At 43.3% G+C, this 13,790-nt stretch overlaps 1 protein-coding gene across 1 annotated transcript in view; it reads left to right on the plus strand.

The window, feature by feature from the left end:
- The window catches only part of LOC135504162 (inactive dipeptidyl peptidase 10-like), a 34,737-nt gene extending 21,171 nt beyond the window's left edge, over nucleotides 1-13,566 (plus strand). The window contains exons 7-25 of the mRNA XM_064922496.1: nucleotides 451-532; nucleotides 1,377-1,497; nucleotides 1,752-1,906; nucleotides 2,022-2,119; nucleotides 3,721-3,844; nucleotides 4,385-4,426; nucleotides 4,552-4,656; nucleotides 6,244-6,335; nucleotides 8,141-8,188; nucleotides 9,415-9,533; nucleotides 9,676-9,723; nucleotides 9,945-10,043; nucleotides 10,975-11,041; nucleotides 11,272-11,466; nucleotides 11,569-11,623; nucleotides 11,767-11,866; nucleotides 11,958-12,016; nucleotides 12,112-12,184; nucleotides 12,328-13,566. Coding sequence (XP_064778568.1) covers nucleotides 451-532; nucleotides 1,377-1,497; nucleotides 1,752-1,906; nucleotides 2,022-2,119; nucleotides 3,721-3,844; nucleotides 4,385-4,426; nucleotides 4,552-4,656; nucleotides 6,244-6,335; nucleotides 8,141-8,188; nucleotides 9,415-9,533; nucleotides 9,676-9,723; nucleotides 9,945-10,043; nucleotides 10,975-11,041; nucleotides 11,272-11,466; nucleotides 11,569-11,623; nucleotides 11,767-11,866; nucleotides 11,958-12,016; nucleotides 12,112-12,184; nucleotides 12,328-12,542 — 1,897 coding nt within the window. The 3' untranslated portion in view covers nucleotides 12,543-13,566. The remainder of the gene's footprint in view (nucleotides 1-450; nucleotides 533-1,376; nucleotides 1,498-1,751; nucleotides 1,907-2,021; nucleotides 2,120-3,720; nucleotides 3,845-4,384; nucleotides 4,427-4,551; nucleotides 4,657-6,243; nucleotides 6,336-8,140; nucleotides 8,189-9,414; nucleotides 9,534-9,675; nucleotides 9,724-9,944; nucleotides 10,044-10,974; nucleotides 11,042-11,271; nucleotides 11,467-11,568; nucleotides 11,624-11,766; nucleotides 11,867-11,957; nucleotides 12,017-12,111; nucleotides 12,185-12,327) is intronic.
- Nucleotides 13,567-13,790: the final 224 nt, after the last annotated feature.

The raw sequence follows: 13,790 nt of genomic DNA on the forward strand, positions 1-13,790 counted from the left end.
TCAACATCAATTCTAGGTTTACTATCAGAGATTCCTATCTGCTGGCCCACCAGTAAGGAAGGGCGCTCCTGTGTCTGTCGATAGAAGCTTGGGCCTTGGGTCTACAGTATGAGGAGCACTAATGCCAATTAAAGGAATTCAGAATGACCTGCTCTCCAACAAAATATGAAATGCCTGGGAATGTGTTGCCGCAATATGTCTGCCTGTTTTTAGGAGGATAAGAGTGTTGTTTCAATGGATTGAAAGAGGTCTTATTCCATTGCATGACTGACCTCCGTCTGTTTATTTTTAGCATTTGCATCGTGTCTTTTTTACGACATCTCTCAAGTGCTTACAAACAAGCATGGACAGATCTTCTCTCTACATTGTTTTTATCCACAAGTGGCTTTAGAGGCCAGTCAAATCCTAATGGAGGGACTGTGTCTGTGTGTGTGTCTGTGTGTGTCCCAGGGTTCTGTTGGAGCTTAACCCTCCAGCGGGGGAGAAGGCATTGATACAGTATGCAGCCTGGGGACTGCAGGGGAACCAGCTGGTAAGGCAGCTGCTCTCATTTTTTAAATGTTTTTTTTTTCTTTTTTTCCTGCCTTTATATAACCAGGTAGGCTAGTTGAGAACAAGTTCTCATTTACAACTGCGACCTGGCCAAGATAAAGCATAGCAGTGTGAACAGACAACAACACAGAGTTACACATGGAGTAAACAATAAACAAGTCAATAACACAGTAGAAAAAAAGAAAAAAAAGAGTCTATATACATTGTGTGCAAAAGGCATGAGGAGGTAGGCAAATAATTACAATTTAGCAGATTAACACTGGAGTGATAAATGATCAGATGGTCATGTGCAGGTAGAGATACTGGTGTGCAAAAGAGCAGAAAAGTAAATAAATAAAAACAGTATGGGGATGAGGTAGGTAAATTGGGTGGGCTATTTACCGATGGACTATGTACAGCTGCAGCATTCACTCATAGAGACACACACACACCTTTACTCACTCATCCTGCATTCCACCTCAATATCCGGTGGGCTAGAAATGCATCTGAGACCACAAATCTATAACGCCTTTATTCAGCGGTGGGTAATATTTGAGTTGTAAGGATTTTTTTCTGTGATTTATTTCACAGTGTTTGTTTCACAGTGTTTGTTTTAGATTCATATTGGATTATGTGTTTTAAATGTAAAGTGTTTTTCAGTGCAACATTTGTGTTCAACTAACAATGCAAATTTTTCAGTGGCAAGTTGAGATGTATTGACTTGTGACTTAGCTGGCTGACGCATTCCCACTTGGAGCCAATCAGACATTTGATTGGGCCAGCCAACACTGAGCACTGTGTTCCTTGCTTTGATAATGGATTAGTACTGTTTCTGTTGCTGCCAGGCCTATGTGTTTGAAGGCGATATCTATTACCAGACAGAAGTGACCAGTAAACCTCTCCGCCTCACAGCTACAGGCAGAGAGGGGCTGGTGGTCAACGGGCTGAGTGACTGGATTTACGAGGGTAAGAGATACTCTAACCCTTCCTCTATCACGATGACATAGATACTGATTGGTTGGTTAAAAACTGTTTGCAAAATTGGATTTTCCATATTGAAAGCTGTTCCCTGAGATTAATGACATTGCAGATAGTATATGGCTTTGATAAATGTTTTGCACTATTTGCAATGTGTAACAATTGGACTTCCATGAGTAACATGTGTATTTGAAATAGTTTTGACACATGATTGCTTTGTTCATCTGTAAAATTGTTTATAGAGGAAGTGCTCTTGACTTTCTCTGCCAACTGGTGGTCGAAAGATGGAGCTCGCTTGGCATACCTCACCATCAACAACTCTGCCACACCGCTAATGGAGATACCTCACTTTTTGGGCGGGGTCTATCCCTCCAATGTGTTCTTTCCTTACCCCAAGGTAAACGACACTGATCTCATATGATAAAATGTATGAATGCTCTGATTATGTTCTCTCAGCCTGTCATGTTATCTAACAAATCTAATACTCTGATCCTATATGTGTGTGTGTACAGGCTGGCTCCACCATCCCCACTGTCAGTCTGTTTGTGGTGAATCTCTATGGTCCAGCTCACACTCTAGAGATGATCCCTCCAGACTCTGTCAGGGCCAGGTACTACGTCCAAAAATTTAACCAACTGACATCGTCATTAATGTTTTTATCTGTTATAATGGGAAATTTAAGATGAATAAAGTTAAGAGTTAAGTGATTAAAACAATGTATTATACTTTTCTTGGCGCTCCCTGACCTTAGAGAGCAGTTTTATTTCTCTATTTGGTTCGGTCGGGGTGTGATTTGGGGTGGGCAATCTGTTTGTTTCTATGTTTTGGCCGGGTATGGTTCTCAAACAGGGACAGCTGTCTATCGTTGTCTCTGATTGGGAATCATACTTAGGCAGCCTTTTTTCCTTTTGGTAGTTGTGGGTAGTTGTCTTCGTTTGTGCATGTATAGCCTTACGGAGCTTCACGTTTGTTTTTGTTCTATTATTGTTTTGTTGGCGACATTTGCAAATTAAGAAAAATGTACGCTCACCACGCTGCACCTTGGTCCATTCTATACGACGATCGTGACATCTTCCTTTCTGTAATACACATGATTCTGTTTGTGCAAGGTTGATGGTCACGAGACTTGAATTCTAGATATGAATCTTATAGACTCCTATCTGCTGATAATATTGGCGCCAGTCTAAAAGGCTCTGCAGCATTTACGGTGATACGGCCTCTGCAAAAGTGTCACGATCGTCGTACGAACTGGAAATATACTCAGACCAACGTGCAGCGTGATTTGGGTTCCTCATGTTTAATAAAGTAAACTCACAAAAAACAGCAACCGTTGACGTCATGGAGTGCTCACAGGCAACTACACACAAACAAGATCCCACAAAAACCAGTGGGGAAATGGTTGCCTAAATATGATCCCCAATCAGAGACAACGATAAACAGCTGCCTCTGATTGGGAACCACACAAGGCCAACATAGAAATAAATGCACTAGATCACCCACCCTAGTCACACCCCGACCTAACCAAAAATAGAGAATAAAAAGGATCTCTATGGTCAGGGCGTGACAAAAAGTCAGGGCATTCATGCTTCTTGAGTTTCCTGTAGCAGAGCAGTGCTGTTGTGAAGGAAGTTGTCAAGGAAGGGAGTTTGTGTTTATACAGGACCTCCTGAACCCACCTACTCTCAACCAATTATGTTAATGCAGCGCTTCAAGAAGTTATATAGAGCCCTCCGCATTGTTACAAAATTTGGGAGGCGCACAGCCATGTGGTACAGAGCTGGATTTGGCATCTGCATGCCCCCGGATGCTCCACAATTGCGTCACACCCTCTACACAGAGCCTCCGACCACATTTGTGGATCAAGCCTACATTGGCTTTAAAGTAGCCAGTTCAGAGGATACACTGGTTATTATTGTATTGTGTGAGACTGTGTGGTTCAGTACCTTGTGTTATGTCTTTTGTTATGTGTTTACAGAACATATGTGATTAGGATTTAATAAGGGCCTGCTCAGAGACGGCTCGTTATGTTTCTGTGCTCCCATGCTGGAGGTTGTCTCCCTGTTGCAACTTGTATTAAACCAGATTCATTTTTGATTGCCTTTACCAATGACTGCTTTCCTATTTGTTTCACCTAGAAAATCCCCTTTGCATCTGTGTTGTGCCATCCAATAGACTTTCTCTTTCTGTCTGTTTCCCTAAATGTCTCCCTAGAGACCGCTACATCTCCATGGTGACATGGATCAGCAGCACTCAGTTGGCGGTACGTTGGTTGAACCGGGCCCAGAACCAATCAGAGCTCTGTGTGTGTGAGGCCACCACTGGGGCATGCTCAAAGGTGAGAGGTCAAAGGTTACTCCACAGTAATCCAATGGGTGTCCTGACCCTTCTCTCTGCCAAACTCCACCCAAAAACAATTTTTTGGTATTTGTTTAATTAGTCAATTGTTGACATAGTCCCAAAATGTTTTGCTTGTCAGCACTCAAATTTTCAACGTATGTCACTTTAAAAAAAATACAGAAATCATCCACGTATGATGCAAAACACAGCATCATACGACGCTAATTGCTTTCTGTATTTTGAAACTTGCATAGCTTGAACACTAGATTGCTGACAAGGAGAACATTTTGGGACTAAATCAACAATGGACTAATGAAACTAATACCAACCTTTTTCCTTTAAGATGTCATATTCTCTCCTTCCAGCTTGAATAAGGTCAATTATACTGCTTGTGATACATTTCCAATGATTCGCTGCAGCATTTATTTGCCACCTCTCTCCAGCCAGTCCTTATGGATTCACTATATAATATTAACTTTGGCTGTTTAGTTATGCTGAAACATTTTCTTTATTTCGTATCTCCATATCAAATCCACAGAAACACACAATGGTCATGGACTTAATGCAAAACCAACGACAGGTAGGCATTTCTCATTTCATAAAAGCTGCTACTAATTGAAACTGGTATACTTGACCCAGTCTTATTGTCCTGTGATATTTCCTGGATTGGTATTGTTGACCATGCCTGTCTCATTTGTCCAACAGGAGGTGCCATTGTTTTCATCTGATGGCTCTTGGTTTTATTTGACGTTGCCAGCCAAGCAGGGTGCCCGGGGAGAGTTCCGCCACATTGCCAGTCTGCCAGCCCAGGTCAGTGTGAGGGCACTCAAACTTTTATACCCCTGTGTCATCCTCCAATGGTTTAATGCCAGACTGCTTGTTAAATCTTCAATAGGGTCAGGGTTTGCCTGGCTACCCAAACTCCTTGCTCTGCCACGCCCACTGACGTTTGTTTCTTCTCTACAATGAGTGTGGATATAAGTACCTCCCTAACCATTTCTAGAACACAAACATATTATATTTCTACTTTTTACCCCATTGTTTCCCCAATTTCGTGATATCCAATTGGTAGTTAGTCTAATCCCATCGCTGCAACTCGGGAGAGGCGAAGGTTGAGAGCCATGTATCCTCTGAAACACAACCCTGCCAAGCCGCACAACTTCTAGACACACCGCTTGCTTAACCCGGAAGCCACTGGCGACTGTGTCAGCATGCATTCGCCCGGCCCGCCACAGGAGTCTCTAGAGCGCGATGCGACAAGGACATGCCAGCCAGCCAAACCCTTCTCTAACCTGGACTACGCTGGGCCAATTGTGCTCCGCCTCATGAGTCTCTCAGTCATGGCCGCATGCGACACAGCCTGGGATCAAACCCGGAACTGTAGTGACGCCACTAGAACTTCGAAGCAGTGCCTTAGACTGCTGTGTCACTCTGAAGATATTCTAACCTTTCTGATTAGTCACAGGAACCGATGGGTTGGGCCAGAGCTAGAAACCATGTGGGCGTTTTGAAAATTCGTCATTAGATTTGGTACTCTGATTAGTTTGTGGTGATGTCATTTTGACGTCACCACAAATTACTTCAACGATGGTAGTCTCAGACTGAAGTATGTAGCAAACATAGAGCAGTGGAAGAATTCAGTTTGATTCATCCGGCAAGGTCAGGGTGGCATAAAACAACATGTGATTATACAGATCTTAATGTCAGAGAGCGGAAGTCTTGGCAGTGATTATTTTAGGCATCTGTAACTGTTTCTGAATAGCTATGTTTCCCTGACAATTTTCTTATCTACATCTCCCTCTCTGTATCTGTCGGTTACTCTCTTCACATCTTTTTTTGTGTTGTTTTGACCCCTTTTCGTGGTATCCAATTGGTAGTTGCAGTCATCGCTGCAACTCCCGTACGGACTCGGGAGAGGCGAAGGTTGAGAGCCATGCATCCTCCGAAAAACGACCCGCCATGCCGCACTGCTTCTTGACACAATGCCCACTTAATTAACCCGGAAGCCAGCCACACCAATGTGTCGGAGGAAACACATTGCACCTGGCGACCCTATCAGCATGCATTGCACCCGGCCCGCCACAGGAGTCGCTAGAACGCGATTGGACAAGGACATCCCTGCCAGCCAAACCCTTCCCTAACCCAGACGACGCTGGGCCTATTGTGCGCTGCCCCATGGGTCTCCCGGTCATGGCTGGCTGCAACAGAGCCTGGACTCGAACCAGGATCTCTCGTGGCACAGCTAGCACTGTGATGCAGCACCTTAGACCTCTGTACCACTCGGGAGGCCCTTCACATCTTATTACATCTTTCTCTGGATGACTCTGCATTCCACTGGCAGTCTGTCTGTTTCTGTATTCATCCCCCTCTTTTTCTCTCTCATTCTATGTGACACAGCCTGCCATCCCCCCTGTCCCTCCTCGCTTTCTGACGTCCGGGAACTGGGATGTCACTGTGCTGTGTGCCCTGGATGAGGACAATAGGAAAATGTATGTGAGAGCCTCTGCATGTGATGCTATATAGAGAGCCTCTGCATGTGATGCTATATAGAGAGCCTCTGCATGTGATGCTCTGTGGAGAGCAACTGTGTGTGTTGATATAATTAGCAGAAATGACAAGTAGGCTACTGTTGTAGAATGATGTTTTAGACACAAAAACACAAAGGTATTATTGCCTTTTAAAATAACTAGCCCTTGATCCTTAACTAAAGGAGGCAATGTAGTATTCTCTTGAACAATATCTGACTTTGCTCAGGGCAAGTCAGCTGAAACTGAACAAGACATGATTAGATGGTCATAGACTGAGCAGGGCAGAGTCACAAGTCATTCATGCTTAGATAAATTGAGTTGTGTGTGTGTGTGGCAGCATCATCATCATCATCATCCTCATCACAGAGTATGATGGGAACCAAACGGATGCAGGCAGTCTCAATTGCCCATGTGGTGGCTGGCACGGCCGTTTTCCTCCAAGCAAGACACTCATATAGCACAGCTTTCATACTAATTTTGCTGATTCGACAATGGAGTCAAACTCAAATCACTGGAAAAGTTCTGTAATTCAGCCTTATCGACATTGTCTGAGAATCAACTGATGCCATGAATGTGTTGAGTGAAGTGTGTAAATAAATCAGAGATAGCATAGTGTCCATATGGACTAACTAACATTTATACAAAAGTATGTGGACAACCTTTCAAATGAGTGGATTCAGTTCTTTCAGCCCCGCCTGTTGCCGACAGGTGTATAAACTCTTGCACACAGCCATGCGATCTCCATAGACAAACATTAGCAGTAGAATGGCCTTACTGAAGAGTTCAGTGAATTTCAACATGGCACTGTCATAGGATGCTACCTTTCCAACAAGTCAATTTGTCAAATTTCTGCCCTGCTAGAGCTGCCTCGGTCAACTGTAAATGCTGTTATTGTGTAGATGTGTGAGCCACACAGTGCTGAAGCGCGTAGTGCATAAAAATGGTCTGTCCTCGGTTGCAACACTCACTACCAAGTTCCAAACGGCCTCTGGAAGCAACGTCGCCACAATAACTGTTCGTCGGGAGCTTCATGAAATGGGTTTCCGTGGCCGAGCAGCCGCACACAAGCCTAGGATCACTATGCGGAATTCCAAGCATCGGCTGGAGTGGTGTAAAGCTTGCCACCACTGGACTCTGGAACAGTGGAAACGCGTTCTCTGGAGTGATTAATCACGCTTCACCATCTGGCAGTCCGACAGACAAATCTGGGTTTGGCGGATGCCAGGAGAATTCTACCTGCCCGAATGCATAGTGCTAACTGTAAAGTTTGGTGGAGGAGAAATCATTCTGAGGCTGTTTTTCATGGTTCTATCTAGGCCCCTTGGTTCTAGTGAAGATAAATCTCAACGCTACAGCATACAATGACATTCTTGACGATTCTGTGCTTCCAACTTTGTGGCAACAGTTTGGGGAAAGCCCTTTCCGGTTTCAGCATGACAATGCCCCGATGCACAAAGCAAGGTCCATACAGAAATGGTTTGTTGAGATCGGTGTGGAATGACTTGACTGTGCCCTGACCTCAACCCCAAAGAACACCTTTGGGATGAATTGGGACGTCGTCTGCGAGTTAGGCCTAATCGCCCAACATCAGTGTCCGACCTCACTAATGCTCTTGTAGCTGAATGGAAGCAAGTTCCATCAGCAATGTTCCACCATCTAGTGGAAAGCCTTCCCAGAAGAGTGGAGGCTATTATAGCAGCAAAGGGGGACCAACTTCGATTGAATGTCTTCTATTGACTGCATCACTTTGTCCTCTCTGTTTGCAGCTACTTCCTCAGCACAGAAGAATCCAGACAGAGCAGACACCTGTACAGGTGAGGCCATCCTGTCAAAACTACTTTATCCAGAATTTCATCCTTCGTATGCGTGCTGACTTTGACTTGACTGAAGTTAAATTGTATTTTTTATCTCCCACCATTTTTTTACTGAATGTAATTTCCAATTTTTAAGATGAAAATATTAGTTTATCAGCCAATGAAACAAAACTATCTATTCCTAATTCAAGTCAAAGGAATGGTGGCTCAACAATGTTCTGGTTTCATGAGAAGGTAGATGATCAGAGAAGTGAAGCGTGAGCTGAAGGGTTAAATTGTGCAGCAGCCGAAGCCGTTCCTCTCGAAGGGCGCTCCAGGCAGACCACCTAACATGTTAATCAGAGGTGACCAAGCCAACGCAGTGGATGGGATGGTGCTGTGCTAGAGGATGAGTCACTGGGACGTAACGACAGCATCCCAAGTGGCACCTTATTCCCTATATTGCCCTACAGTATATAGGGAATAGGGTGCCATTTGGGACACAGGCATAAAAACTGATCCACGACCTGTGATTAATGTGCTCAGTCCCCAGTCATTCGCCTTATGTTTTATATTGTGTTTTTTAATTAGTCTGCTTTTGGCCTCACCAGATGATAGAGTAGAGGGAGAGATTGGTGTCTGGTTTAAAGGTGATTATTCTGTGCATTCTTTTTTGGTACTTCCCTTGGAGAGAGAGAGTTACTGAGAGGCCGGAGATAGTGGTTTTATTTACATAGTTGTCTTTTTTTCACCTTTGAAGAGTCCTATTCTTGTTTGAGAAGTCAGTCTTATTTGTGTTGAGAAGTCAGTCCTATTTGTGTTGAGGACTCAGTCCTATTTGTGTTGAGGAGTCAACCCCGTAATGTATTTTAGCATAGCTATCATTGTATTATTTGTTTAATTAAGGTGTAATTTACAACCTTAATGTATTGATTGGGACAGCCAAATAGTTTCAGACCCAAACCTTCTTCATCCACTATTCTTTAAGGTGTGTTTGGTCACTCTGTTGTCTTTCAGAGTGACCAGAGTGACCAGGGTAGCCTAGTGGTTAGAGCGTTGGACTAGTAACCGGAAGGTTGTGAGTTCAAACCCCCGAGCTGACAAGGTACAAATCTGTCGTTCTGCCCCTGAACAGGCAGTTAACCCACTGTTCCCAGGCCGTCATTGAAAATAAGAATGTGTTCTTAACTGACTTGCCTGGTTAAATAAAGGTAAAATAAAAAAATAAAAAAAATTCTCTCTTTCAGTGCGGACTTTGAAGGGATCTTCCAACGCCAGTGTCTGACCTGCAACCTTCTAGATGACTGTAGCTTTTTCAAAGCTGTGTTCAGCCCCAATCAGACATATTTCACACTTTATTGCCTAGGTAGGAGCTCTGTACACATGCACTCAAACGCAGGCATGCTCGCACACCACACGCACACACCCTACCGCTTGAATTAAAACAGCATTTTAACAATAATCGAACATGTATACTTTTTCTATCGCTTTGGCCCATGTTTCCCTAGGCCCCGGAGTCCCCAAGGTGACAGTACACAACACGAAGGACCCCTCCAGTGAGTCTGGTTTGTCTGACTAATCTATTAAACACTCTGAATCTTAATCTTGAACCTTTTCCACTTTTTACCATCAGACACTTTCAACAATGGCCAGTAGAGGGCAACATGGGCAAACAAACATAATGTAGAGCAGTTTCAGACAGGTATTGGAATTCAGAAAGGATAGCTGCATGACCGTGAATAGACTGTGTAAATGTATTTTGTTTGATCACCTTTAGGATACATAGTTCTGGAGGACAACACACCTCTCTCTGAGACCCTAGAAGGGAAGAGACTCCCAGAGACTGTCTTCAAGACCCTCGCAGCTGACAACCATGGTAAGTGTGTGAAACCACTCTGGGCCCACACACACAGAGCAGTCTAAAATTATAATAAGGCATTCACTGACGTAATTTGACATTCGCTTCAGTCACAAAATAGAGAGGGCCTTAGGTTCAAACAGTCACAAAACAGAGACTGCTTTTGGTTCAAACAGTCACAGAACAGAGACTGCTTTGGGTTCAAACAGTCACAAAACAGAGACTACTTTGGGTTCAAACAGTCACAAAACAGAGACTGCTTTGGGGTCAAACAGTCACAAAACAGAGAATGCTTTGGGGTCAAACAGTCACAAAACAGAGACTGCTTTGGGTTCAAACAGTCACAAAACAGAGACTGCTTTGGGGTCAAACAGTCACAAAACAGAGACTGCTTTGGGTTCAAACAGTCACAAAACAGAGACTGCTTTGGGTTCAAACAGTCACAAAACAGAGACTGCTTAAGGTTCAAACAGTCACAGAACAGAGGCTGCTTTAGGTTCAAACAGTCACAGAACAGAGACTGCTTTGGGTTCAAACAGTCACAGAACAGACTGGTTCTGCCTGGCCAGGCATGTAAATAACAAGCCAAATATAGCAGCATATCCATAAAGAAAGTAATTGTTTCATTTAGTGATTAGGTCTCCATGGTAGCGAGAGCATGATTCATACTCTTCCTTTGGGAGGAGAACAAAGTGTGTGCATGCGCACGTGTATGTGTGCTTTGTGTGTGTGTGGGTGTCAACTGTAGGCCTACACATTCTCAATGAGCTACCGTTAACTCATTGTTTAAGTGTCACACATAGGACTCAGGGGAGCTCATTTACTGGTGCTTTAGTTTGATGCCTACAGGTGTTTCAGGGCTGAGACTACTGATGAGCTCTGGTTCAGTGTATATCACTGTATATCTTATCTGAGACTGAGTGTGGGCCCTCTGTACGTTTTCCTTTAGATCTACACCTGAAGCTGTCTCTGCCCCAGGGTTATGAAGCCCACCTTCTCCCTCTACTCATCATTGTGTAAGTTATAAACACAGGTGATCAATCGTGTTATAACATGCTTATACCATTGTATGAAGCCTCTTAATGTGAGCCTATATCAAGGATTCACTTTTACAGTTTTACGGCCTGTTACATAACTTTTAACAGACATTGATTTCCCCATAGTTTACCAGCAGGCTAAACCACAGCTTAGTTGTTTAACCTTTGCCCTTTGCTCAGCTGATCCTGTTCCTCCTGTTGTCATGCAGAGACGGAGTTCCAGGCAGTCAGTCGGTGACGGAGGAGTTTACTATGGGATGGCCTGAGGTGCTCGCCAGCACACATGACATGGCGTTAGCCTGGGTGGATGGAAGAAGTGGGGTCGGCCGGGGGCAGAAGATCAGCAGTGTGGATCCCCGCAAGCTCAGCTCCCTCAGAGTCAAAGATCAACTAGGAGTCGTAGAGTTAGTTTTCTACAGTGTTATTATTGGCCATTACATTTTGTTGACATATTGTAGAAATGATCCATAAATAAATGTATGACCTATTTTGTTTTTTCTCCACAGGTGGTTGATGCAATTGCCTTACATTGACGATCAGCGGATTGCCCTGTATGGCAAGGTTACTATTATTTTTCCTATGGCAACAATTAACCTATATTCTGGCCACGACCACATGATCACATGAGTTTCAAAAGTATACTGTTGCAAAAGCATATATTATAAAGACTCTCTGTTTAATGGCACTTGTGTTTTTCCCTACAGGCATTTGGTGCTTATTTATCCCTCAAGATGCTCGCTGCGACTGATCAGCTGTTTAAATGTGCAGCCGCTGTGGCTCCCATAACAGATTTCAAACTCTACAGTAAGTGAAGACTATACAATAGTGAAAAAACACACGAGCCTATGTTGAAAAGGAAACCATTAAAAATAATCTATTTTGCTTTCATGTATAGGTGCTGCCTTCTCAGAGAGGTATCTAGGTCTCCCAGCAAAGGAGGAGCACACTTACCTGGTGAGGATCCTCATACCTTGTGTGATCATGCATGGTAGGAAGTATAAGGCAATAGGTTATTGTAAGGGCTTTCTGTCTCTGTTTTGTCTCCTCAGACGGCATCTGTATTGGAGGATGTTCACAAGCTTAAAGACGAGAATTTCCTCTTACTGCATGGGACTGCAGACGGTGAGATTTGGCTATGATTTTAACAGCTAAATTTGTCCACTTTTTTTTATCAATATGCAATTCAACTGCTGAACGTATTAATAATAACTTGTATGTGTTTGTTTATGTCTTATGTGTGTGTTTTTTGGCTTTGCGTGACGCAGCACGGGTCCACTTCCAGCACAGTGCAGAGCTCCTGAGCCGCTTGGTGAAGGTGCAGGCCAACTACTCCCTGCAGCTGTACCCAGACGAGGGCCACATCCTGAAGGAGCGGCGCAGCATCCAGCATTCCCAACGGACCTTGGTGCACTACCTCCAGACCTGCCTGAGACACAACCCCCTCCTGGCCTCCATAGAGGAGCCAGATGAGGATGACTGAGTACTCCCACCTCTGGTGCTGGAGAAACATACTGAGAAGTGACGACTACTCAGTCAGACTACTACTAAACACTAGTCTCTTCCCACAGCCACTGACTAGACACAAGAGCACGGGAGTGTGGACCAAGAATATCAGATCACAGCCTACTTTTATCAGTTCACAGCAACTTTGGAAATATACAATTTCTTCCCACCATGGTTTGTACTGTTTGAATTGTGTTGTCCCTGATTGTTTAAACTGTGTGGATCCATTATCCAAGAAGTGACCATGGCCAGGCCAAATGTTGATTCTTCTTAAAGTTGACAAAATAGCCTGAACATGCATGTGGTAATGGCTGCATGAAGCGGAGTGGTTTACAATGCATTCTTCTATGTTTTGTTATCCTGCATATCTTAACTTTGCTTAATTTATTACAGCTAAAATCAGCCTGCTACGCTGTTAGGTAATAGTGTCACTTTCAATGTGCCAAATACATGGTATGTTTACAAGTGTGTTCACCATGCCAATTCAGAGATGTATCCAGACTTATAGACTGTATTTTACATGCCTCTTGCATGATTATTTTCAACAGTTCCATGTTGTATTTGGTATCTTTGGATGGATATAATAAGAATGAACAAACCCAACAAATATAATATGAAGCACATTTGTTTGAAGTTTATTTCAGTAGTTATGTTTTTGTTTGTTTTCTTAAATTAATTTCCTTTGATAGTCACGCATACTTTGTTCATGTGTACTGCAAACATTTAACACCTCACTGAAAAGTATACATCTCCCCCAGCAACGTGGACTCCCAATCAAAGTTGTGGAACATCTATGGTGCACTGCATGTAGTCTGTTTGCAATTGAATAGCCAACTTTACATTTTTCCTTTTTTTTGATTTACTAAATCCTTTACGATAAAGAATCAATTCCTTGTTTTACAGAAATATTGTTGTGTGTGTTCCATCACTGGCTGCTTTGGAGAGGAAAGTTGGAGCCTCGGCCAAAGTATCAGAATTGAAATAATGAATGAATAACTGTCTGTTGTGTCAAGTATAATTTCTTGAACCGGTCTCGTTGGTACCAGGTGTTTTTAACCTAGACCCAATAGATTTGGCAAGAATTGGATAAGTGCAATATGTCCAGTGGTTGAAAAAGTACCCAATTCTCATAATTGAGTAAAAGTATAGATACCTTAATAGAAAGTTACTAAAGTGAAAGTTAATCAATCAATCAATCAATCAAATAAAGCCCTTTTTACATCAG

Source organism: Oncorhynchus masou, chromosome 18 (assembly GCF_036934945.1).
Source record: "Oncorhynchus masou masou isolate Uvic2021 chromosome 18, UVic_Omas_1.1, whole genome shotgun sequence".
NCBI lineage: Eukaryota > Metazoa > Chordata > Actinopteri > Salmoniformes > Salmonidae > Oncorhynchus > Oncorhynchus masou.